The sequence below is a fragment of the Ylistrum balloti genome, unplaced genomic scaffold (genome assembly GCF_031769215.1).
Source record: "Ylistrum balloti isolate Yb309-2 unplaced genomic scaffold, AGI_CSIRO_Ybal_v1 Utg371416, whole genome shotgun sequence".
Lineage (NCBI taxonomy): Eukaryota > Metazoa > Mollusca > Bivalvia > Pectinida > Pectinidae > Ylistrum > Ylistrum balloti.
Genome location: NW_026782744.1, coordinates 46267 through 72614, shown reverse-complemented (window position 1 = coordinate 72614; position 26348 = coordinate 46267). Strand labels below are relative to the sequence as shown.

Below are 26348 nucleotides of genomic sequence, written 5' to 3'. Positions count from 1 at the left end.
GAGAAGAAAAGCTTATTGTAAACGCAGACTGGTTCTGTGAAAGGACGTGTGACACCTCTAGGAGGTCATTAATGATTTCGGACAATTTTGATGGTAACTGAGATTCCAAGGAACCTCTACCATCAAGGACAACCTCTGTAGACGGATCTGAGTCGTTACCAATAAGGTGAATGGAGCAGACGCGGGATGAGGTGGGACACCACAGTTTGTGTGAATAGATCAGGTGATGTCTTGCACGTTTTGGTAAGACTGATGATTTTGTTCCATTTTTTGGAAAGGTAACAAGACAGAGACAGCATTTTTTGTGTGAATATGATCCATTCAAAAGATCATGAAGGGTCAGCAACGGCAGGATATGGGACGGGGAGTCGTCTTCTTCCTCTATTTCCTGGTTCTGCTCGGGTTCAGGTTCAGGCTGATTTTTGTTCCGAAGATACTTCATGTAGCACTTCTGGCAAATAAATGCTCGTTCCTTTGCTGACATCAATCCTTGTTGCACCAGCGTATCTAGGAGTCATTTATATTGTGGACTATTTACATTGCGTGCACTTCTGTTCTTATTGCCACTACGTTTCTTGAAGTATACTTGACACTCTTCTCCAACACATTTACCCTCCATCTTGAAACAATAACGATTGGTTTATGAAGCGTCGATAAAGTAACAAAAAAGCAAGCCACCGATGATTGCTGTAAACAGCTAATACTTAGTAGTTTGGTACAATTATGCGAAAATGTGTGATAAATAACGAACAACTAATTACACAAAATAACAAGACAATATAATAAATCACATTCAATACCTCCTAGAAGCGCAGAATTGATTGATTACTTAGAATAAAATAAAGTATTTCATATGGATAATCTATCTATTCGATGTGGCGTGGTCGGCAGGCACAAAGAAAGTGAGACAAGTCAGGGCCCCAACCCTGACAGAGCCACAACGCTTTGGAGATGGGACAATAAAACCAGGAAATTGAGACAAGAATAGCTAGAGTCGAGTGAATGATTTCGTAAACGTATAGACAAAGACAAGAAGATACGAATAAATGTACAAGGCCACACGATCAGAAAATTCAGAAGAGGACAGCTTGAGACAGAACAGTATTCATGTATCAGGGTGTCCTCAGTGTAAATCTTTATATCGATACTATTTATTTAGTCATTACACATCATAAAACTGTCATGAAAATATCCGCTCTGATATTCAATATAAAAGTTTGTATATAATAAGCTATATAATAGGGTTTCAGACAAGGTTATTACTCATTTCCCCTTTTCTTTCAATTTACAACCACATTCAGGCGGCGATATGAGAACGTTCCACCACATGGAATTAGTTGATTTGGTACACATATGAAACAAGTAAAACTCTATCCGATTTTCTGATGGAAATTTGCATCCAAAACTATATAATGGGAGAAAATTGCAAATTTATGGCATTTTTCTTCATAATTGTGTCTCTGCAAGTGCATTTTCATCCGAGAATATTTTTTTTTATGTTTTATGAATAAACACGATGGTTTGGAAATATTTTCAAAAGAAATTTATACTATGTTGCGAATTACAATTTCGAGATAACCTTCTTTTATTTACGAACTTATGTCTTTGATGCTGAAATTGACAACTTTATAAAATACATTTTCACTGAAATTATGAAATCTGGGTGTCGGAAAGATGTAAAATTATTTTTCGGAAAAGAAAAAAACAGTAGTTGAGCTAAATAAGAAATTATACGGGGGCAGGCTCCTATGGAGAATTAACATTACTGGAAACAGGCCCTTTATGTAATTTTGCAGGGGTTATCTCCCCTCCAAAACAATATCGGGAGCAGTAATTTCACAAGGGTATATCTTCTTACCATATATATCGTTATATAATTGTTATTTTAGTCTTCTATGTGTTGTTTGAGTTTATCATTGAGTAGTTCTGGGGGTTTTCAAGTGTTTCTGGGTAAATTGTTCCGCCTTTATTTTTAGGGGTGCATTAATGACAGGAACACTTAAGACCAATATTTTTTACTGGTACGTAGTATGCGATATAGGGATCATATTCTGTTATCTTTTTGTCTTTAAGAATGCTCAAGTTTTTTTCTCTCTTAAAACATATATGGAGCTTCCTGCACTCAAAGGCCTATCAGACGGCAGCTACCTGCACTCAAAGGCCCTATCAGAAGGCAGCTACCTGCACTCAAAGGCCTATCAGAAGGCAGCTTCCTGCAATCAAAGGCCCTATCAGAAGGCAGCTACCTGCACTCAAAGGCCCTATCAGAAGGCAGCTACCTGCAATCAAAGGCCCTATCAGAAGGCAGCTTCCTGCAATCAAAGGCCTATCAGACGGCAGCTCCCTGTACTCAAAGGCCTATCAGACGGCAGCTTCCTGCGATCAAAGGCCCTATCAGAAGGCAGCTTCCTGCAATCAAAGGCCCTATCAGAAGGCAGCTTCCTGCAATCAAAGGCCCTATCAGAAGGCATCTAACTGCACTCAAAGGCCTATCAGACGGCAGCTCCCGGCAATCAAAGGCCTATCAGAAAGCAGCTTCCTGCAATCAAAGGTCCTATCAGAAGGCAGTTTGTCATTAACAAATTAATAGCATGTTTGGAGTTGTCAAGTGATGCAATAAATATCACAGTTAAGCACCTTTCAGTAAAACGACTGTTGGGATGCCATTTGGAAAATTTGTTTGAAATGCATCATAAATAACACCCAGTCTGATATAACACTACGATATGGAGACATGTATTCAATAACATTAACAATTGTATGCAAAGTTGTTCTATTTGAACATTTTTTTTATGGAATAGGTAATTATTTCTAGGAAGGTAAGCATTGATAGGATCGAATAACAAACAATAGAATGAACTTTATAGTGTGTCCTTCAGTCAATACTATTGTTGACTTGTGTTACAAAATCGGGCTCCATTTAGGTGCTGTGAAGAAGCCTAAAAGATTAATTTTAAGTTATTTCATAAGTTAAACAATTATAAGAACAGTAGCTTGATGGTCTTCCTTTGAACAAGTCCCACTATTTTGAAGGCTGATGAATTGCAGCTTGGTGGTCTGTCTTTGGACAGCTGCACTAAATTGGTCCACAATAAAAGTTCAGTCTTGAACAAGTTGGGAGCCAGTAAAGACCTTGAGTAAAAATCTCGAGCAAACATCATGACAGAGTTAGGGACATTAGTATTAGGTCATCAGGTTTTGCTGCATTGGGACACAGCTGTATTTAGGGATAAAAAGGGGTGGAGTTTAGAGTGAAGGGGAGAGCCCTACTGGACAGGACATGTAACAACAATAGCTAGACAAAACCATTCAATGAAATAAACTCACGAAACCATCAGTCATTGTTACACCTTGTGTTACACTTGATTATTAATAATAAAAAAATTTTTTGACCATCAAATGTGTAGAACAAACACAAGGAGTGTTATGCATACAATTTACATTACTTAACAATTTCTTCAATTTTCACAAATAAACAAACATATCCAACATCTTCATGTACTTTTTTATTTTTCTTAAAACATAACAAAATCCAGACACATTTAAAAAAAAGTATTCTTTTCATTCACATGTTTTATCACAAAGTTATGACATGTTTAAAAGCATTGACATCATCCATACCACATTGTAACACAGAGCACACTTTCACTTTATAATGCTTTCATGGAATTTTGAATTTAGAAAGTTGTGTCACAGTAATCCATATTCTAAATTCCCAGATTTGAAAAACAAAAATAAGTTACATACAAAGTGCAATTTTTCTTTCTGATAAATTTTTAAGAAATTGCAGAAAAAAAGGTTATTTTTTCTGTAAGACAATCAGTCTGAGCATTGCTGTCTAAAATCTGTTGAAATGTGGTTACTACAGATATGCTACATTAGAAGTCTGAATATTTGGAAACTTATCATTTTATCACAGTGATAACATTGATAATATACCCCAAGGACATCATAAACATTTCAGTCCAGTTTGGCTGAATATGATAATAATACAGTGATTTTCAGAGGTCATTTACTATCCTGAGGTAACGATGAACATCATTTCTATAAAGCACTTGAATCTGCGACTTCTAAAGCTTGTTGTAAACGGTACACAGTCTGTCTCTTTCCCAAAGCAAACATTACTTCACTGACCTTTGGTCCTTCCTGTGAAATATAATCAGAACCAATAATGGGTAGGAATCAAAACTAGAATATGTTTATGTTTTTAAACACAAGGAAAGTAACTCCACACTTCATAACATACTGTGAGAATGTCAAGTCTTCTCATTTATATACGACCTGTGTTTACTTAATTTTTCATGCTTGATTGCATAATATAAGAACACAGAACCTCAATTTGTTTATAATACAACTGACTTTAGTGAGGATACATCGTAGCAATGCCATACAATAGCAAAACTTAAAGTAATGAAAGACACAGACAGGATCATACTTAATTTGGCAGTCAAATTCTAGCACATTATCTCATTTTGGCAAACCAATGTAATGATGCCTATGCACATCTACAATGATTGCTATATTAACATCATACTTTAACTGCTGATTAGTACAATTATATTTATCACACTTTCAGGGATAAAAGCACTTTTATTAGATTGTTGCTGAAACATGATGTTTACAATATATATGGCATCTGTATTGTCAGTAAAATTACCACATTTTCAAGTCAAAATGGAAATGTCATGCAAAAGTGTTGCAACAAATATTTGTTTTTTGTGATGAATGGTAAAGAAAATAAACTATAATCTTATCTGATATTACAGCCCATTATCAATGGGTATTATTTAGGAGACTTTTTTCCTAGTCATAAGAGAATGAATGTTCTTCCTAGAAAGCATTTCCTTAGACACTGCTATAATAGTAATTGTTAACGGAATAGAAAACCTAAAATGATTTTACATTGTATTTTTAATGACATAATTATTGCCCTCAAAGTGTATCAAGAAGTGTAAAATTGATATGTCAGAAATGAAATATTTGATGTGAAAGAAAAAATTACGCTTACCAGTGTTGAGGACAGAACATATCTCAGTATAGGCATTAACATCTTCAGAGAAATTTTTGCAGTCTTGGCTTTTTTGGTTATAGCTGAATGAATGATATCTACTTCAAATAGTTCCACTGTATTAACAACATCCAAGGCAAGCTTTAAAAATGCACAATTATCCACTCCAGTCTTTTCTAAGAAAGCAGAAATATCAGATTTGTCAGGCACTTCCCACAGAAATATAAAATCTTCATTCAGGAGTTCTTCAGGCCTTGTAATTCTTTCCTGGAAATAAATTAATCAGGATTACAGATAACAAAAAGGGAAGTAATCTGCAAAGAGAATAACTCAGAGAGAGAGAGGATTCATCAGCAAGAGGCGGAGAGGGGTGAGTGGAGGTTAGGGGGTGGCTGGAAGATGCAACTTAAAAGGGGGAGATCACGGAAAAGGAAAATCAGTAAGAAGGGAAAGCAATCAGGATAATCAGTAAGGGGGGTAATCAGTAAGGGAGATAATCAGTAAGGGGGGTAATCAGTAAGGGAGATAATCAGTAAGGGGGGTAATTAGTAAGGAGGGTAATCAGTAAGGGGGGGTAATCAGTAAGGGTGGGTAATCAGTAAGGAGGGTAATCAGTAAGTGGGGGGTAATCAGTAAGGGTGAGTAATCAGTAAGGAGAGTAATCAGTAAGGGAGGGTAATCAATAAGGGAGATAATCATTAAGGGGAAAATCGGTAAGGAGGATAATCAGTAAGGGGGGGGGGGTAATCAGTAAGGGGGGGGGGGGTAATCAGTAAGGAGGGTAATCAGTAAGGGGGGTAATCAGGGGTAAGGAGGATAATCAGGGGGGGTAATCAGTAAGATTTAGGGGGGTAATCAGTAAGGGGGGATAATCAGGAGGGTAATCAGTAAGGGGGGGGGGGGGTAATCAGTAATCAGTAAGGAGGATAATCAGTAAGGGGGGTAATCAGTAAGGGGGGTAATCAGTAAGGAGGATAATCAGCAAGGGGGGTAATCAGTAAGATTTAGGGGGGTAATCAGTAAGGGGGGATAATCAGTAAGGGGGGTAATCAGTAAGGAGGATAATCAGCAAGGGGGGTAATCAGTAAGATTTAGGGGGGTAATCAGTAAGGGGGGGTAATCAGTAAGGGGGATAATCAGTAAGGAGGATAATCAGTAAGGGGGTTATCAGTTAGGGGGGTAATCAGTAAGGATGATAATCAGTAAGGGGGGTAATCAGTATGGGGGATAACCAGTAAGGGGGGGTAATCAGTAAAGGGGGGGGGGTAATCAGTAAGGGGAATAATCAGTAAGGAGGATAATCAGTAAGGGGGGTAATCAGTAAGGGGGGTAATCAGTAAGAATGATAATCAGTAAAGGGGGTAATCAGTAAGGGGAATAATTAGTAAGGAAGATAATCAGTAAGGGGGATAATCAGTAAGGGGATAATCAGTAAAGGGGGGGGGGTAATCAGTAAGGGGAATAATCAGTAAGGAGGATAATCAGTAAGGGGGGTAATCAGTAAGGGGGGTAATCAGTAAGGGGGGTAATCAGTAAGAATGATAATCAGTAAAGGGGGTAATCAGTAAGGGGAATAATCAGTAAGGGGGGTAATCAGTAAGGGGGATAATCAGTAAAGGGGGATAATCAGTAAGGGGGGTAATCAGTAAGATAAACAGTAGCATTGAATAAGCATGAAACATGAGTCAATAAGGGAAAGGTAATGAGTGTGGTAAAATTGATATTGGAATCAACAATCATGGGCGTGTTTATATCACTTAAGATTTAGTGACAGAATTGATTCAGCCGATAAAATTATACGATAAGAACAAAGCAAACAGTTAACAAGGGTTGTTCATAGTGCTCCTCGCCATGATGCAACTCTCACAGAAATGGTTCTGCAGAACCTCTTCAAACTCTTGACATTTAGACTTTAAAAAGTTGTGATAGGGATACATACCTTCAGGCATTGGCCAGGACCCTTTTGATATATGTATGAGTAATATGAAGTTGTTTAAGTTAAACTTACTGGTAAAGCCCATTTCAGTAAAGTTCTGATGTGGTCCTCATTAAAAATAAGTTCTTGATTTTCTTCACTTGATAATCTGAAACAAAATTGGGAACATGATTTCTAGAAATCCTATGAAGGGTTAACATGACGTTTTAAATCAATTTTGCTGTGTCAAGTACTGTCATACACAAAGCTTATATAAAACAATAATGAATGATTTTCTTCTGACAAATCTTAATTTCAAACAAAATCAACTGAATCTGGTTTAAAATTTTTAGATTCAACACAGTGATCAGATATATGAAATGCAACCAAAAATCAAAAACCAGAGTAATGACAAATAGTATACAGAATAGCAACCTTACATAATCCCAATTAAATCATTCACCTCTGTGTTATGAAGTGATCTCCTATCTGAGCTTCGCCAAGTGCTAATTCTATAAAAATATAATCCCATGGGCTGAGACTATAAATTAACATTAAACCAAGGTGTTTGTTTTCCTCTCCCATTTCCTGTCATTTAAATTGTTGTTTAAAGCAACTGTACACATTACTTCACTAATAGCTGATGTAATGTGTGCTGAAATTGTTGATGTTACTTGTAGGGATACAGTTATGTTACATAATGTGATAATGCAGCCTTACTGTTAGTGGTAATGTCAAAGTATTTCAGCTGTCTTTTCAATGTCATGTACCTGTGAAGTATGGGGAAAAGGTTATCTGGGATGTCAGCTAATTTGTATACAATACCTGGTTTTGTAGTGGTCCCTCACTAGTTGTATAGTATACTGGACAAGCTCAGCTTGACCTTCCTTGGTCTCAAACTTTTCCAGTAAATATTTCCTGCTGAGAATATCCAAATTTTGTGGATCTAGGCGGCCAGAATGAGCTGTCACATTCTTCATATCAAACTGTTAACAAAGATTGAATAATGAGGCAGATATAGAACTTGTATATGATAAAGTGAACGTTGGTACCAGTAGTTTCTTCAGTTATAGTTAATTGGTGATAAGCCCATGCTTAGTTTATCTTTTATATATACCTGTATATATAATGGAAGAGCGTGAGATGTATTCACCTGAAGAAGCCGTTACTGATGAAACATGTTGGCCAGAAATCCTCAATAAATCTTAAAACTATCAACCCTGCTTGTTGTGAATACCTCTCACACTCTTCTACTACTTTTGTATTTGGGTAGGACACCCTGCATACTTTAAGGTATTCAAGCTACAGATAAACAGACACCTATCTATCTGAACTTAACTGGTGTTGGCTCTCTCTTCACCTCACTTGTATATATATATATTGAATAAATTACTTCCTTTTTAATTTCTAAGATGCAGAATTCTATTTTTAACTTTTGTAATTATCAAAATATGTTTACCAAAAACTTCAGTAGCACTTGTTATATTTGTGTGAATTGTTAAAAAGAGGATGTACATGTGCCTACATATATGTTTGGAGTATATTTTAATTATTCAATCAAGACAAAGTTCTGAAGAAAAAAGATACATATACAGTATGGCTGGAGTTGGTTTAAAACCAATCATAGATCAATTAATAAACCGATCATCCACTTTGTGTACCGTACATTTGTGTTTACTTTAATCTGTCGTGCTACTAATCCCTCTCTATAATAACTTATTTATAGAGTTGTACCTGTTCTGTACGTGTTTATGATAAATAAAGGCTCTACTGTGTTATTCTTTACCTCTACTGACTAACTGCCCTCACAATGTTTCATTGGTAATGGTTACATTTCATAACTTTGGATTTTTTCAATTATTAGTCTTTCATTCCACCAAGACAGTTAGTGCATGTAGCATGTAACTTTCTAAAATGGGACTCAATACCTCTACTCGTAGACAACTAGTTCACTGTACAGAGATCACTATACCTCTGTTGGTAGACAACTAGTTCACTGTACAGAGATCACTATACCTCTGTTAGTAGACAACTAGTTCACTGTACAGAGATCACTATACCTCTGTTGGTAGACAACTAGTTCACTGTACAGAGATCACTATACCTCTGTTGGTAGACAACTAGTTCACTTTACAGAGATCACTATACCTCTGTTGGTAGACAACTAGTTCACTGTACAGAGATCACTATACCTCTGTTGGTAGACAACTAGTTCACTGTGCAGAGATCACTATACCTCTGTTGGTAGACAACTAGTTCACTGTACAGAGATCACTATACCTCTGTTGGTAGACAACTAGTTCACTGTACAGAGATCACTATACCTCTGTTGGTAGACAACTAGTTCACTTTACAGAGATCACTATACCTCTGTTGGTAGACAACTAGTTCACTGTACAGAGATCACTATACCTCTGTTGGTAGACAACTAGTTCACTGTACAGAGATCACTATACCTCTGTTGGTAGACAACTAGTTCACTGTACAGAGATCATTATACCTCTGTTGGTAGACAACTAATTCACTGTACAGAGATCACTATACCTCTGTTGGTAGACAACTAGTTCACTGTACAGAGATCACTATACCTCTGTTGGTAGACAACTAATTCACTGTACAGAGAATATGATAACTCTGATGAAAGACAACTAGTTCATGTAGCATGTTTCTCTAGCTTTGTCATTTAGAGCACTGGCTTATATGCAATCTCAGGTGCTGAATTAAGGTACAAGGTTTGATTCTTCCATCCTGTAGCAGTTTGTGTTCCTCAGGAAGCTGAGAAAAGGACCGGAGCTGTCACGTTTGTGTCTTTAGGCAAGACGCAAAAAACCTAATTGCTCTGGATGGCTGGCAGTGGGTCACCTGTGTGTTAGTCAGTGAAGTAGGAGTTAAATACAACAGGGAGACCTCTCCTCCAATTGGCGCTAACATTTCTTTTCTAACATTATGTAATATCAATACCTTTTGTATGAGCTGGTCCAATGAATAGCACTGGAGGGTGGTGGAAGATGTCCCAAATCCTCCTCCTGTTAAAGTAAGGTAGTTCAACAGCACCTCAGGCAAGTAGCCTTTTTTCTGTAATAGATTAACACAATTAAGGGAGAGATAAATATTAAAACAGACTGAACCTTGTAGACTACATTCAATTTTGTAAATTTGGACAGATCCAAAAACATGTGACCTTGTAATAAGTTCCAAACACAACAAGGAAATTATGATTCAATGCTAATGTGGATATAACTATATATATACAATGAACCGATAATTTCAAAATCTTACATTTATGTCCTCAAACATGTTGTTATTATTCACATTACTGCTATGTAAAACCTCCAGTGTACCATTCAAACCTGTATAAAATATTACCTTAAAATATTCCACAGTGATGTCCCCCTGTCGCTTTGATAACTTTGTTCCATTCCTGTCAACAGAAAACGCTGTGATAGTAACTGCCCTTTATTTTATACACTACCAATACTTTTAATAGCTGCTTAATGCAATCAGTAAGAATAAAAGTGACTCACGCATTCAGTATGAGAGGAAGGTGAGCAAACAAGGGCGGGTCCCAGCCAAAGGCCTGATACAGCACCAGGTGTTTAGGTGTCGAGGACTGCCACTCCTAATGTAATACAAGATAAAAGGATGTACAAATGTATAACTTACAGAAACAGACCAGTAAATTAATCTCATCCTAATTAGTGATTACTTCTTCTTCATTTGTAGGTGTGTCTGATTTTTTGACACTTCAAATCCACTATGTTATTTGGTTTCATTTAAGCAAAGTTTGGACCTATGCAAAGTATCACAATTCATAAAAGCCTGACTGCACATTTTTAAAACCAAATTATTCTTTAACAAGAGGCCTAGTGGTTTTGACAGTCGCCTGAGATAAGCGATATTGAATATAAAGGTCAAAGGGTAAGTAGCTTTCAAGTGTCATGAAAAATAATTGTCAAAATAATGGTAGTAAGCCAGCATCATTAGATGCATACTACCAAATCTGTCATCCTATACACATAATTCAAACAAAGTTATATCTTATTGGAAATAAAACAATGTTATGCTCAAATATTTTCTATAGAAATTATAGTAAAGTTAACCTCCTCCCAAGGAAGAAATGTGAGACCCAGTTCCATCCATGAAGAGCATTTGATTCTACCATACCTGAGTGTTGTGAAGAAGACTTTTGAAATCTGTGTTAATTTGACCCTTTTTGGCCTTGCTTATCAACCCCTGGGGTCCATACAGGATCAATATGTGCCTACCTTCAAGCCGTAATCCTTCACTCATATTTCTAACCAAGTTTGAAATATTTCCAATGGAGATAAAACAACATGCTCAAAAATCTATTTTTACTATATTAACTATAGTAAAATTTACCCCTTCCCCGTGCGGAAATGTGAGATCCTGAAATTCACACTTTTATTAAAACACCTGAAGACATTACCATCCAAGAAAAGCATTTGATTCTATGATATCTGGGTGTTGAGAAGAAATTTTTTGAAATCTGAGTCAATTTGTTCCTTTTTTGCCCTGCCTCTCAGGCCCCTGTAGAGTGGGAATTGTAGAATTCACTTAGTTAATCTAAGGCCAGAGAAGGTTTCTGCAAAGTTTCACTGAAATCAGTTTAGGTGATTTCAAGAAGTTAAAAATGAGACTTTGTCTCAGGTGACCTCAAAATTTTGAATGAAAACAAATAATTTTAATTGACAAACTGCTTCTCATGAAGCACACATCTGTGGCAATCATTGTTATATCTGTGTAGCTTTTAGATTTTTTAAGACCTTTGAACTATTAACCTACTTCTCCTCGTAGAACATGTGAAATCTTCATGTGATGATCATCTACAACGTTAGCAAAATGGTATGTAGGATATCCATCTGCTTTCAGCAGCACCTGGTTTACATAAAAAAGTACATACAATGTTTAATAACAACACATACAATGTTTAATAACAATACATACAATGTTTAATAACAATACATACAATGTTTACTAACAATGCATACAATGTTTAATAACAATACATACAATGTTTAATAACAATACATACAATGTTTAATAACAATACATACAATGTTTAATAACAATACATACAATGTTTAATAACAATACATACAATGTTAAATAAAAAGTCTATTACTTATAGGACAATAAAACTATTGTGTGTAGGAGAGGGAAGTTTAACAACAGAGATGTCTATTACTTATAGGACAATAAAACTATTGTGTGTAGGAGAGGGAAGTTTAACAAGAGAGAAATGTAATACTTATAGGACAATAAAACTATTGTGTGTAGGAGAGGGAAGTTTAACAACAGAGATGTCTAGTACTTATAGGATAATAAAACTATTGTGTGTAGGAGAGGGAAGTTTAACAACAGAGAAATGTATTACTTATAGGACAATAAAACTATTGTGTGTAGAAGAGGGAAGTTTAACAACAGAGATGTCTATTACTTATAGGACAATAAAACTATTGTGTGTAGGAGAGGGAAGTTTAACAACAGAGAAATGTATTACTTATAGGACAATAAAACTATTGTGTGTAGGAGAGGGAAGTTTAACAACAGAGAAATGTAATACTTATAGGACAATATCATTATTGTGTGTAGGAGAGGGAAGTTTAACAACAGAGATGTCTATTACTTATAGGACAATAAAACTATTGTGTGTAGGAGAGGGAAGTTTAACAACAGAGATGTCTAGTACTTATAGGACAATAAAACTATTGTGTGTAGGAGAGGGAAGTTTAACAACAGAGATGTCTATTACTTATAGGACAATAAAACTATTGTGTGTAGGAGAGGGAAGTTTAACAACAGAGAAATGTAATACTTATAGGACAATAAAACTATTGTGTGTAGGAGAGGGAAGTTTAACAACAGAGAAATGTAATACTTATAGGACAATAAAACTATTGTGTGTAGGAGAGGGAAGTTTAACAACAGAGAAATGTATTACTTATAGGACAATAAAACTATTGTGTGTAGGAGAGGGAAGTTTAACAACAGAGAAATGTAATACTTATAGGACAATAAAACTATTGTGTGTAGGAGAGGGAAGTTTAACAACAGAGATGTCTATTACTTATAGGACAATAAAACTATTGTGTGTAGGAGAGGGAAGTTTAACAACAGAGAAATGTAATACTTATAGGACAATAAAACTATTGTGTGTAGGAGAGGGAAGTTTAACAACAGAGAAATGTAATACTTATAGGACAATAAAACTATTGTGTGTAGGAGAGGGAAGTTTAACAACAGAGAAATGTATTACTTATAGGACAATAAAACTATTGTGTGTAGGAGAGGGAAGTTTAACAACAGAGAAATGTAATACTTATAGGACAATAAAACTATTGTGTGTAGGAGAGGGAAGTTTAACAACAGAGATGTCTAGTACTTATAGGACAATAAAACTATTGTGTGTAGGAGAGGGAAGTTTAACAACAGAGAAATGTATTACTTATAGGACAATAAAACTATTGTGTGTAGGAGAGGGAAGTTTAACAACAGAGAAATGTAATACTTATAGGACAATATCATTATTGTGTGTAGGAGAGGGAAGTTTAACAACAGAGATGTCTATTACTTATAGGACAATAAAACTATTGTGTGTAGGAGAGGGAAGTTTAACAACAGAGATGTCTAGTACTTATAGGACAATAAAACTATTGTGTGTAGGAGAGGGAAGTTTAACAACAGAGATGTCTATTACTTATAGGACAATAAAACTATTGTGTGTAGGAGAGGGAAGTTTAACAACAGAGAAATGTAATACTTATAGGACAATAAAACTATTGTGTGTAGGAGAGGGAAGTTTAACAACAGAGAAATGTAATACTTATAGGACAATAAAACTATTGTGTGTAGGAGAGGGAAGTTTAACAACAGAGATGTCTAGTACTTATAGGACAATAAAACTATTGTGTGTAGGAGAGGGAAGTTTAACAACAGAGATGTCTAGTACTTATAGGACAATAAAACTATTGTGTGTAGGAGAGGGAAGTTTAACAACAGAGAAATGTAATACTTATAGGACAATAAAACTATTGTGTGTAGGAGAGGGAAGTTTAACAACAGAGAAATGTATTACTTATAGGACAATAAAACTATTGTGTGTAGGAGAGGGAAGTTTAACAACAGAGAAATGTAATACTTATAGGACAATAAAACTATTGTGTGTAGGAGAGGGAAGTTTAACAACAGAGATGTCTAGTACTTATAGGACAATAAAACTATTGTGTGTAGGAGAGGGAAGTTTAACAACAGAGAAATGTAATACTTATAGGACAATAAAACTATTGTGTGTAGGAGAGGGAAGTTTAACAACAGAGAAATGTAATACTTATAGGACAATAAAACTATTGTGTGTAGGAGAGGGAAGTTTAACAACAGAGAAATGTAATACTTATAGGACAATAAAACTATTGTGTGTAGGAGAGGGAAGTTTAACAACAGAGATGTCTAGTACTTATAGGACAATAAAACTATTGTGTGTAGGAGAGGGAAGTTTAACAACAGAGATGTCTAGTACTTATAGGACAATAAAACTATTGTGTGTAGGAGAGGGAAGTTTAACAACAGAGATGTCTAGTACTTATAGGACAATAAAACTATTGTGTGTAGGAGAGGGAAGTTTAACAACAGAGAAATGTATTACTTATAGGACAATAAAACTATTGTGTGTAGGAGAGGGAAGTTTAACAACAGAGAAATGTATTACTTATAGGACAATAAAACTATTGTGTGTAGGAGAGGGAAGTTTAACAACAGAGATGTCTAGTACTTATAGGACAATAAAACTATTGTGTGTAGGAGAGGGAAGTTTAACAACAGAGAAATGTAATACTTATAGGACAATAAAACTATTGTGTGTAGGAGAGGGAAGTTTAACAACAGAGATGTCTAGTACTTATAGGACAATAAAACTATTGTGTGTAGGAGAGGGAAGTTTAACAACAGAGATGTCTAGTACTTATAGGACAATAAAACTATTGTGTGTAGGAGAGGGAAGTTTAACAACAGAGAAATGTATTACTTATAGGACAATAAAACTATTGTGTGTAGGAGAGGGAAGTTTAACAACAGAGATGTCTAGTACTTATAGGACAATAAAACTATTGTGTGTAGGAGAGGGAAGTTTAACAACAGAGATGTCTAGTACTTATAGGACAATAAAACTATTGTGTGTAGGAGAGGGAAGTTTAACAACAGAGATGTCTAGTACTTATAGGACAATAAAACTATTGTGTGTAGGAGAGGGAAGTTTAACAACAGAGAGGTCTATTACTTATAGGACAATAAAACTATTGTGTGTAGGAGAGGGAAGTTTAACAACAGAGATGTCTATTACTTATAGGACAATAAAACTATTGTGTGTAGGAGAGGGAAGTTTAACAACAGAGATGTCTAGTACTTATAGGACAATAAAACTATTGTGTGTAGGAGAGGGAAGTTTAACAACAGAGATGTCTATTACTTATAGGATAATAAAACTATTGTGTGTAGGAGAGGGAAGTTTAACAACAGAGATGTCTAGTACTTATAGGACAATAAAACTATTGTGTGTAGGAGAGGGAAGTTTAACAAGAGAGAAATGTAATACTTATAGGACAATAAAACTATTGTGTGTAGGAGAGGGAAGTTTAACAACAGAGATGTCTAGTACTTATAGGACAATAAAACTATTGTGTGTAGGAGAGGGAAGTTTAACAACAGAGAAATGTAATACTTATAGGACAATAAAACTATTGTGTGTAGGAGAGGGAAGTTTAACAACAGAGAAATGTATTACTTATAGGACAATAAAACTATTGTGTGTAGGAGAGGGAAGTTTAACAACAGAGAAATGTATTACTTATAGGATAATAAAACTATTGTGTGTAGGAGAGGGAAGTTTAACAACAGAGATGTCTATTACTTATAGGACAATAAAACTATTGTGTGTAGGAGAGGGAAGTTTAACAACAGAGAAATGTATTACTTATAGGATAATAAAACTATTGTGTGTAGGAGAGGGAAGTTTAACAACAGAGAAATGTATTACTTATAGGACAATAAAACTATTGTGTGTAGGAGAGGGAAGTTTAACAACAGAGATGTCTATTACTTATAGGACAATAAAACTATTGTGTGTAGGAGAGGGAAGTTTAACAACAGAGAAATGTATTACTTATAGGACAATAAAACTATTGTGTGTAGGAGAGGGAAGTTTAACAACAGAGAAATGTATTACTTATAGGACAATAAAACTATTGTGTGTAGGAGAGGGAAGTTTAACAACAGAGAAATGTAATACTTATAGGACAATAAAACTATTGTGTGTAGGAGAGGGAAGTTTAACAACAGAGATGTCTATTACTTATAGGACAATAAAACTATTGTGTGTAGGAGAGGGAAGTTTAACAACAGAGAAATGTATTACTTATAGGACAATAAAACTATTGTGTGTAGGAGAGGGAAGTTTAACAACAGAGAAATGTATTACTTATAGGACAATAAAACTATTGTGTGTAGGAGAGGGAAGTTTAACAACAGAGAAATGTAATACTTATAGGATAATAAAACTATTGTGTGTAGGAGAGGGAAGTTTAACAACAGAGATGTCTATTACTTATAGGACAATAAAACTATTGTGTGTAGGAGAGGGAAGTTTAACAACAGAGATGTCTATTACTTACAGGACAATAAAACTATTGTGTGTAGGAGAGGGAAGTTTAACAACAGAGATGTCTAGTACTTATAGGATAATAAAACTATTGTGTGTAGGAGAGGGAAGTTTAACAACAGAGATGTCTATTACTTATAGGACAATAAAACTATTGTGTGTAGGAGAGGGAAGTTTAACAACAGAGATGTCTATTACTTATAGGACAATAAAACTATTGTGTGTAGGAGAGGGAAGTTTAACAACAGAGATGTCTATTACTTATAGGACAATAAAACTATTGTGTGTAGGAGAGGGAAGTTTAACAACAGAGATGTCTAGTACTTATAGGACAATAAAACTATTGTGTGTAGGAGAGGGAAGTTTAACAACAGAGAAATGTATTACTTATAGGACAATAAAACTATTGTGTGTAGGAGAGGGAAGTTTAACAACAGAGAAATGTAATACTTATAGGACAATAAAACTATTGTGTGTAGGAGAGGGAAGTTTAACAACAGAGAAATGTAATACTTATAGGACAATAAAACTATTGTGTGTAGGAGAGGGAAGTTTAACAACAGAGAAATGTATTACTTATAGGACAATAAAACTATTGTGTGTAGGAGAGGGAAGTTTAACAAGAGAGAAATGTGTATTGTGTATAGGAGAGGGAAGTTTAACAACAGAGAAATGTATTACTTATAGGACAATAAAACTATTGTGTGTAGGAGAGGGAAGTTTAACAAGAGAGAAATGTAATACTTATAGGACAATAAAACTATTGTGTGTAGGAGAGGGAAGTTTAACAACAGAGATGTCTAGTACTTATAGGACAATAAAACTATTGTGTGTAGGAGAGGGAAGTTTAACAACAGAGATGTAGGAGAGGGAAGTTTAACAACAGAGAAATGTATTACTTATAGGACAATAAAACTATTGTGTGTAGGAGAGGGAAGTTTAACAACAGAGAAATGTATTACTTATAGGACAATAAAACTATTGTGTGTAGGAGAGGGAAGTTTAACAACAGAGAAATGTATTACTTATAGGACAATATAATTATTGTGTGTAGGAGAGGGAAGTTTAACAACAGAGAAATGTATTACTTATAGGACAATAAAACTATTGTGTGTAGGAGAGGGAAGTTTAACAACAGAGATGTCTATTACTTATAGGACAATAAAACTATTGTGTGTAGGAGAGGGAAGTTTAACAACAGAGATGTCTATTACTTATAGGACAATAAAACTATTGTGTGTAGGAGAGGGAAGTTTAACAACAGAGAAATGTATTACTTATAGGACAATAAAACTATTGTGTGTAGGAGAGGGAAGTTTAACAACAGAGATGTCTATTACTTATAGGACAATAAAACTATTGTGTGTAGGAGAGGGAAGTTTAACAACAGAGAAATGTATACTTATAGGACAATAAAACTATTGTGTGTAGGAGAGGGAAGTTTAACAACAGAGAAATGTATTACTTATAGGACAATAAAACTATTGTGTGTAGGAGAGGGAAGTTTAACAACAGAGATGTCTATTACTTATAGGACAATAAAACTATTGTGTGTAGGAGAGGGAAGTTTAACAACAGAGAAATGTATTACTTATAGGACAATAAAACTATTGTGTGTAGGAGAGGGAAGTTTAACAACAGAGATGTCTATTACTTATAGGACAATAAAACTATTGTGTGTAGGAGAGGGAAGTTTAACAACAGAGAAATGTAATACTTATAGGACAATAAAACTATTGTGTGTAGGAGAGGGAAGTTTAACAACAGAGATGTCTATTACTTATAGGACAATAAAACTATTGTGTGTAGGAGAGGGAAGTTTAACAACAGAGAAATGTATTACTTATAGGACAATAAAACTATTGTGTGTAGGAGAGGGAAGTTTAACAACAGAGAAATGTATTACTTATAGGACAATAAAACTATTGTGTGTAGGAGAGGGAAGTTTAACAACAGAGATGTCTATTACTTATAGGACAATAAAACTATTGTGTGTAGGAGAGGGAAGTTTAACAACAGAGATGTCTATTACTTATAGGACAATAAAACTATTGTGTGTAGGAGAGGGAAGTTTAACAACAGAGATGTCTATTACTTATAGGACAATAAAACTATTGTGTGTAGGAGAGGGAAGTTTAACAACAGAGATGTCTATTACTTATAGGACAATAAAACTATTGTGTGTAGGAGAGGGAAGTTTAACAACAGAGAAATGTAATACTTATAGGACAATAAAACTATTGTGTGTAGGAGAGGGAAGTTTAACAACAGAGATGTCTATTACTTATAGGACAATAAAACTATTGTGTGTAGGAGAGGGAAGTTTAACAACAGAGAAATGTATTACTTATAGGACAATAAAACTATTGTGTGTAGGAGAGGGAAGTTTAACAACAGAGAAATGTATTACTTATAGGACAATAAAACTATTGTGTGTAGGAGAGGGAAGTTTAACAACAGAGATGTCTATTACTTATAGGACAATAAAACTATTGTGTGTAGGAGAGGGAAGTTTAACAACAGAGATGTCTAGTACTTATAGGACAATAAAACTATTGTGTGTAGGAGAGGGAAGTTTAACAACAGAGATGTCTATTACTTATAGGACAATAAAACTATTGTGTGTAGGAGAGGGAAGTTTAACAACAGAGATGTCTATTACTTATAGGACAATAAAACTATTGTGTGTAGGAGAGGGAAGTTTAACAACAGAGATGTCTATTACTTATAGGACAATAAAACTATTGTGTGTAGGAGAGGGATGTTTAACAACAGAGATGTCTATTACTTATAGGACAATAAAACTATTGTGTGTAGGAGAGGGATGTTTAACAACAGAGATGTCTATTACTTATAGGACAATAAAACTATTGTGTGTAGGAGAGGGAAGTTTAACAACAGAGATGTCTATTACTTATAGGACAATAAAACTATTGTGTGTAGGAGAGGGAAGTTTAACAACAGAGAAATGTATTACTTATAGGACAATAAAACTATTGTGTGTAGGAGAGGGAAGTTTAACAACAGAGATGTCTATTACTTATAGGACAATAAAACTATTGTGTGTAGGAGAGGGAAGTTTAACAACAGAGAAATGTATTACTTATAGGACAATAAAACTATTGTGTGTAGGAGAGGGAAGTTTAACAACAGAGAAATGTAATACTTATAGGACAATAAAACTATTGTGTGTAGGAGAGGGAAGTTTAACAACAGAGAAATGTATTACTTATAGGACAATAAAACTATTGTGTGTAGGAGAGGGAAGTTTAACAACAGAGAAATGTAATACTTATAGGACAATAAAACTATTGTGTGTAGGAGAGGGAAGTTTAACAACAGAGAAATGTATTACTTATAGGACAATAAAACTATTGTGTGTAGGAGAGGGAAGTTTAACAACAGAGAAATGTAATACTTATAGGACAATAAAACTATTGTGTGTAGGAGAGGGAAGTTTAACAACAGAGAAATGTAATACTTATAGGACAATAAAACTATTGTGTGTAGGAGAGGGAAGTTTAACAACAGAGAAATGTATTACTTATAGGACAATAAAACTATTGTGTGTAGGAGAGGGAAGTTTAACAACAGAGAAATGTAATACTTATAGGACAATAAAACTATTGTGTGTAGGAGAGGGAAGTTTAACAACAGAGAAATGTATTACTTATAGGACAATAAAACTATTGTGTGTAGGAGAGGGAAGTTTAACAACAGAGAAATGTAATACTTATAGGACAATAAAACTATTGTGTGTAGGAGAGGGAAGTTTAACAACAGAGATGTCTATTACTTATAGGACAATAAAACTATTGTGTGTAGGAGAGGGAAGTTTAACAACAGAGAAATGTATTACTTATAGGACAATAAAACTATTGTGTGTAGGAAAGGGAAGTTTAACAACAGAGATGTCTATTACTTACAGGACAATAAAACTATTGTGTGTAGGAGAGGGAAGTTTAACAACAGAGATGTCTATTTCTAACTTACAGGATCTCCTTCTTCGTGATTAATTGCTATGTGTCCATATACAACATCATTCCATGACTGATTCCAGTTGTCAACCTACCAACAAATCAGCACACTTGAAATCATCAAACAAATCTCGCATATCTTTCAATTATTTTTTCTAAAAGTTTCTTTAAAAAACAAAGTTCCTATCTACTTCCAGTGTTTTGGATGATATTACATGATATTTCATCTATCAATTTTGATGCAAATAAGTTTAGTTTAACTTAAAATTGATCAAGTATCTTTTTTATTAACAGAATTCAATATCTAAGGTAAGAATATACTATTTGTCACATCGTTTTTATTTCTCCTACAGACTAAATAAGATCAATGATCACATATTTTTCCCATTTTCTAAAAACCAATATTGAATCAATTGTGTTGAGCCACCCAGGCTGAGTAATGATAATATCATCAATGATGCAATACACATTATATAATTAAGTGTCTGCATGGTTAGAATATATCTGGAACTGTGACATGTACACTATTTTCCATATTATATCTTGATAGTTTTATTTGAAATTTTTCATTACTGTACACAAGAAAACAGGCAATAATTTTTTCTTGTCTTCAAAAATAACTTTTCATTTGACCCTCAGCATTTAATTTGCCACAGAATACATACAAGCATTTAATCAGCATAAGCTTCAAACATTTATCCATATGTGAATTTTGCTCTTTTGACAAAAATTTCCCAGCATACATGTGTACAACACCAAAGCTTACCTTCAATCGTACCACCCACGGAATACCTTGGGCTTTCTTTTCTTCAATTTCATCTGGCGTTAAATTTCTACATTTGTTGTCATATTTGGGGATCTCCTTCCTTCTATAGGCCTCTTTTCTCAATAAACTAAGTCGCTTCTCTGTGCAGAAGCATAGGTAGGCTGCACCCTTCTACAACAGGTGGTTAATTCTGGTCAGATTCCAGTATAAGGTAACAACACTCACTAGGAATTGATCCTATTTTAATATTACAATTCATCTAAAAATACTTTTCTCTATCCTTAACACTTAGCAATGATATGAAAATTATTCATCAACTCCGAAAGCTTCTACTACCATAACAATGTAATGTTAAAAGTTACACACTGTTACATCATACAAGTGATAATTTTCACAAGATCTATATAAATGTTTTATTAACCATTCCAGTCAGTCAGTCTTACCTGAAGTAATGTTTCTACGGCATCTTGGTAGATCTGTTTCCTTTCAGACTGAGAACAGAATAGTTTGGACAATATATACCATACATAGTAAATATTACAGATATTACATGTCATACATCACCTACAGTAAACATATCTGTATATACAGGGTACTACAAGCCATACATATTACACACAGAACATACACTGTACAGATATACTTACTGAAGTAACAATACTTTAATGGTTTATTCAAAGATATTATCACACAATAAGCTGTAGCTTGTTGACAGTTATAAAACAGCTTGTGTACAGTTACAGAGTGATAATTAGGTGGGTACCTTGTTTATAAAGAATTGTTATCGATTTAGACAGATGCTGAGGCATCAAGTGTTGCTGTATACTAAAATGTTTTAATCAAGAGTGAAGCTTTAGGCTAGAGACAGGTGTAAGTTATAAGCAGATGTTAGTTAGATATGTAGGTGATAGTTCTAGACAGGTTACAGACAGGTGTTAGCTATAGATAGGTGTGATAGTCACTGACAGGTGTTAGATAAAGATAGGTGTTAGTCACAGACAGGTGTTAGATAAAGATAGGTGTTAGTCACAGATAGGTGTTAGATAAAGATAGGTGTTAGTCACAGATAGGTGTTAGATAAAGATAGGTGTTAGTCACAGATAGGTGTTAGTCACAGACAGGTGTTAGTCACAGATAGGTGTTAATCACAAACAGGAGTCACAGATAGGTGTAATCACAGACAGGTGTTAGTCACAGACAGGTGTTAGTCACAGACAGGTGTTAGTCATAGACAGGTGTTAGTTACTGACGGGTGTTAGTCACTGACAGGTGATAGTCACTGACAGGTGGTAGTCACAGATAGGTGTTAGTCACTGACAGGTGATAGTCATAGACAGGTGATAGTCACAGACAGGTGATAGTCACAGACAGGTGATAGTCACAGACAGGTGACAGTCAAAGACAGGTGTTAGTCACTGACAGGTGTTAGTCACAGACAGGTGTTAGTCACAGACAGGTGTTAGTTACTGACAGGTGTTAGTTACTGAGGGGTGTTAGTCACTGACAGGTGATAGTCACAGACAGGTGTTAGTCACTGACAGGTGTTAGTTACTGACAGGTGTTAGTTACTGAGGGGTGTTAGTCACTGACAGGTGTTAGTCACAGACAGGTGTTAGTCACTGACAGGTGCTAGTCACTGACAGGTGTTAGTCACTAACAGGTGTTAGTCACTGACAGATGACGGTTGTAAATACTTATTAGATTTTCATACAAATCACGTGTATGACTGGTTCACAAAGATTGGAAAACGGAAGTATGAGATCTATCCGTGACAATTATGTGCACTCTTATATTAATCTGCAAATTTTATAACAATACAAATTGCTTCAGTGTCGTCTCAACCATTGTAGTATGATTTGATCATGAAATCAAACATGATTTAACAATACATTACTACCAATATTAAGAAACGTTTTACAGTTGGAAAAGGACTATATTCAACTCGGAAAGCTTCTACACATGATCATCAATTCTAGACCTGTTACATCAGACAAGTGATCATGTTATGTCAGAAGGTTATCCTACTCTAACATTACAAACATGAAATTTCATCAAAATTTTTTAATCTGACTGTTCATTTTAGAACACAGAAAGATCAAGTTATCATTGATATCTAAACACATTTTCACAAATACATATTTGTACTATTCATGGATGGCTTCTCACAATCCAGTTATCAGTAAACATTTAAAAGGAGAGGAAATTGTAATTAACAATCTGTTGTGCAACATTTTTAAACCTTCACAAAAAGTAGGAACAAGCAGTTTAAGACTTTCATTGATAGTTGTACAGCAGGCCTATGATAGATGTACTAACCTGAATGTAGGGTCCATAAGGTCCTCCTATTACTGGACCTATGTTAGAAACAGAAATCTCAAATAACACAGATTATACACCTGTAAGGCATATAGTCTAATGGAAATCATAACATAAGAATGAAAAGGTGGATGATGATGCTTATAATGACTTGTACATAAATAGTATCAAGTATATGTAATTTTTCCCTGTTCCTAGTTTTATCAACTCAGTTGTGACTAATTACTTTAAAACTTGGTGTGATTTATCATCATATTGTATGGTTTTTCCCTCCATTTTGACTTGAAGAGTTATTATCTTCTGATCTCATCTGTAGTTTTCAATCCTTTACTTTCAAATTTGGGAGGCTTATAATTATAACATAAACTAGCGCTTTCTCATTGGCATTTTCAATTTTGGATTCACGATTTGTATTAAATTTGATAAAGTGAAGTATTTCTCTTTGGCATGAGACAAGAAAATATTATCTGGTCTCACAATACTCATGTTATTTCATATGAGAGAGAGCTGTTTTCAAATATTCAAAACATTAATTTGGCAGAAGTTCTATAGTATTCTATAACTTTTCATAAAGTTCTTTTAGTTTCTGTCAATATTCCTCTAATCCTTTTGGTGGACTTTCAAATCTCAAATCCAACACCGTTGACCTCAAAAGTAGGTCAATGCAAAGCCCTAATTGAAAGACGAACAAACAGTGGTCGGGTGGTGCAGTGGTAATGCACTTGCCTTTTACATAGCATTCTGGATTATTGTAAATGAAATAAAGCTGATATCATAATTTCTGACTCTACATAATTAATACAAACTAACTCATACCTTCATCTGGTGTCAACCCTGCCCAGTCAAGTACTTTTATTATCTCCTCTGTTGCTCCCTCGATTTTTCTGCTCTACAATTGACAATTAATAAGGCTTAAATATAACAAGAGGCAAACAGGCCTTAATAGTCATCTTACTGTAAAGACCTATATATGAAAGAGCCTGAATAGGCATTTTACCCTTGTGACCTTGAAAGTGGGTCAAGGTTATTCATTTAAACAGACTTGGTAGCCTTTCATCCAAGTATGCTAAAGGTACCATGGACCTTTTGATTATTGAGAAGATGATGTTTTAAGATTTAAGACACCTTTGACCTTGAAAGCAGGTCAAGGTCAATAACTTGAAAAAACTTGATAGCCCTTCATTCAAGCATGCGACATGCTCAATATCAGCACCCTGGACCTTCTGGTTACTGAGCAGATGTTGTTTAAATATTTTGACTTATTTGACACCTGTGACCTTGAAAGTGGATCAAAGTCAATGATATTTACTCCAATATCAGTAACCTGGGCCTTTTGGTTATTGAGAAGAAGTTATTTAAACATTTTGAATATATTTGTCTCCTGTGACCTTTAAAGTAGGTCAAGGTCATTCATATAATAAACTTGGTAGCCCTTCATCCTAACATGCCACAGACTCAATGTTAGCACCCTGAGCCTTTTGGTTATTGAGAAGAAGTTGTTTAAACATTTAAAATATTTGACCACTGTGACTTTGAAAGTGGATCAATGTCCGTTATATTTACAAATTTGGTAGCCCTTACTCCATGGATGCTACAGGCCTAATATCAGCACCCTTGGTCAGATGTCTTAAAAATAGACAAAGAATCTAGCGAGTTGGTAAAACAAATGTTTTTGACATAAGCCACGATTTCCGGTCAGATGGTTGAATTTCGTCATTACAATTGTTGGTACTTGCATACATGTTCTGATGGAACCTTCCTTAATTCATGACTAAAGCACCTCATATTTCAATTGCTTCCACCATACAACCCATATATACTGCATGTTATAATTTTTTTGTATGGAAAAAACATGCCGAATGCGCACATGTGGCGCAATTTTGCATCAAAGGGATGCTTATCTGCAGATGATGCAATGAGTGAATTGCCAGATTGGATGGACTTGCTCTATAGTTTGTTACTAAATAGTGAGTTCATGTTGATAGGGAAAATATGTAACAATGAAACTAAAAACAATAACCAGAAATTTAACAAATATGCCAAAAAACGTTCATTTCACTGACTTACATGATTCATTTTCCGGTCTGCACTAAAGAAATGTGACCAGACCTACATATGTTTACATTTGCTCTATACATGTATAGCCAGATTTTTGCCAGTGCTCCAGTACCCGATACATATTAAGTTACTATATACTACAGAAAGTATATCAGAATCACTGCCCAACACATGCACACAGCACTGACATTCATGTATCCTCCACCCTCCCCAATTACCACATGTAATTGTTCAGGCTATGCAATATGAAAGTTGTTCCAAGTTCAGAAAACTTGGGATGTTTACATTGATAGCACCCATTTCCCCCATGACAAACTGTTCGTAGAAGTACTATGTATATACAGTAATTGAATACTATAAATAATTCTTTCCATCGAATAGTCACGTCATACCTGATCTGTATCTTCAATCCTAAGTATTGATACTCCTCCTTTTGATTTCGCTAGACAATAGTTGAAAAGAGCTGTTCTTAATGATCCTAAATGTAAATATCCTGTGGGGCTTGGGGCAAAGCGAACTCTCACCATATCACGACAAAAATATTTACAACTAGTTTGAAATTCACAACATGACAATTGTTTTCTCCGAATCATTAAGAAACCCTTGGTTTTCACGATCCGTCTCATGGGCAGCGCCAT

The 26348-nt window shown here is 34.8% G+C and overlaps 1 protein-coding gene across 1 annotated transcript; it reads right to left on the bottom strand.

Annotated features, from left to right (window-relative positions):
* Nucleotides 1-3538: 3538 nt before the first annotated feature.
* On the bottom strand, nt 3539-26348 carry LOC132562441 (probable glutamate--tRNA ligase, mitochondrial). Its single transcript, XM_060227183.1, has 14 exons — nt 26103-26348; nt 24469-24541; nt 23653-23690; nt 21780-21827; nt 21337-21507; nt 20587-20661; nt 11727-11819; nt 10448-10542; nt 10290-10344; nt 9885-9998; nt 7749-7909; nt 7017-7092; nt 5009-5275; nt 3539-4146 (listed from the first exon to the last, which is right to left on the bottom strand). Exons 1-14 carry the CDS (start codon nt 26346-26348, stop codon nt 4045-4047), a joined length of 1614 nt encoding a protein of 537 aa, XP_060083166.1. The 3' UTR covers nt 3539-4044.

Bases quoted from the DNA above. Each gene is read 5' to 3' on its own strand.
- LOC132562441 (XM_060227183.1), bottom strand. From the start codon at position 26,348: ATGGCGCTGCCCATGAGACGGATCGTGAAAACCAAGGGTTTCTTAATG. The intron at 21,508-21,779 runs GTAAGACTGACT...CACCTGTTGTAG, and splicing joins CCGTAGAAACATTACTTCAG to AAGGGTGCAGCCTACCTATG. The intron at 7,093-7,748 runs GTATTGTATACA...ATTTTGTTTCAG, and splicing joins AGGGACCACTACAAAACCAG to ATTATCAAGTGAAGAAAATC.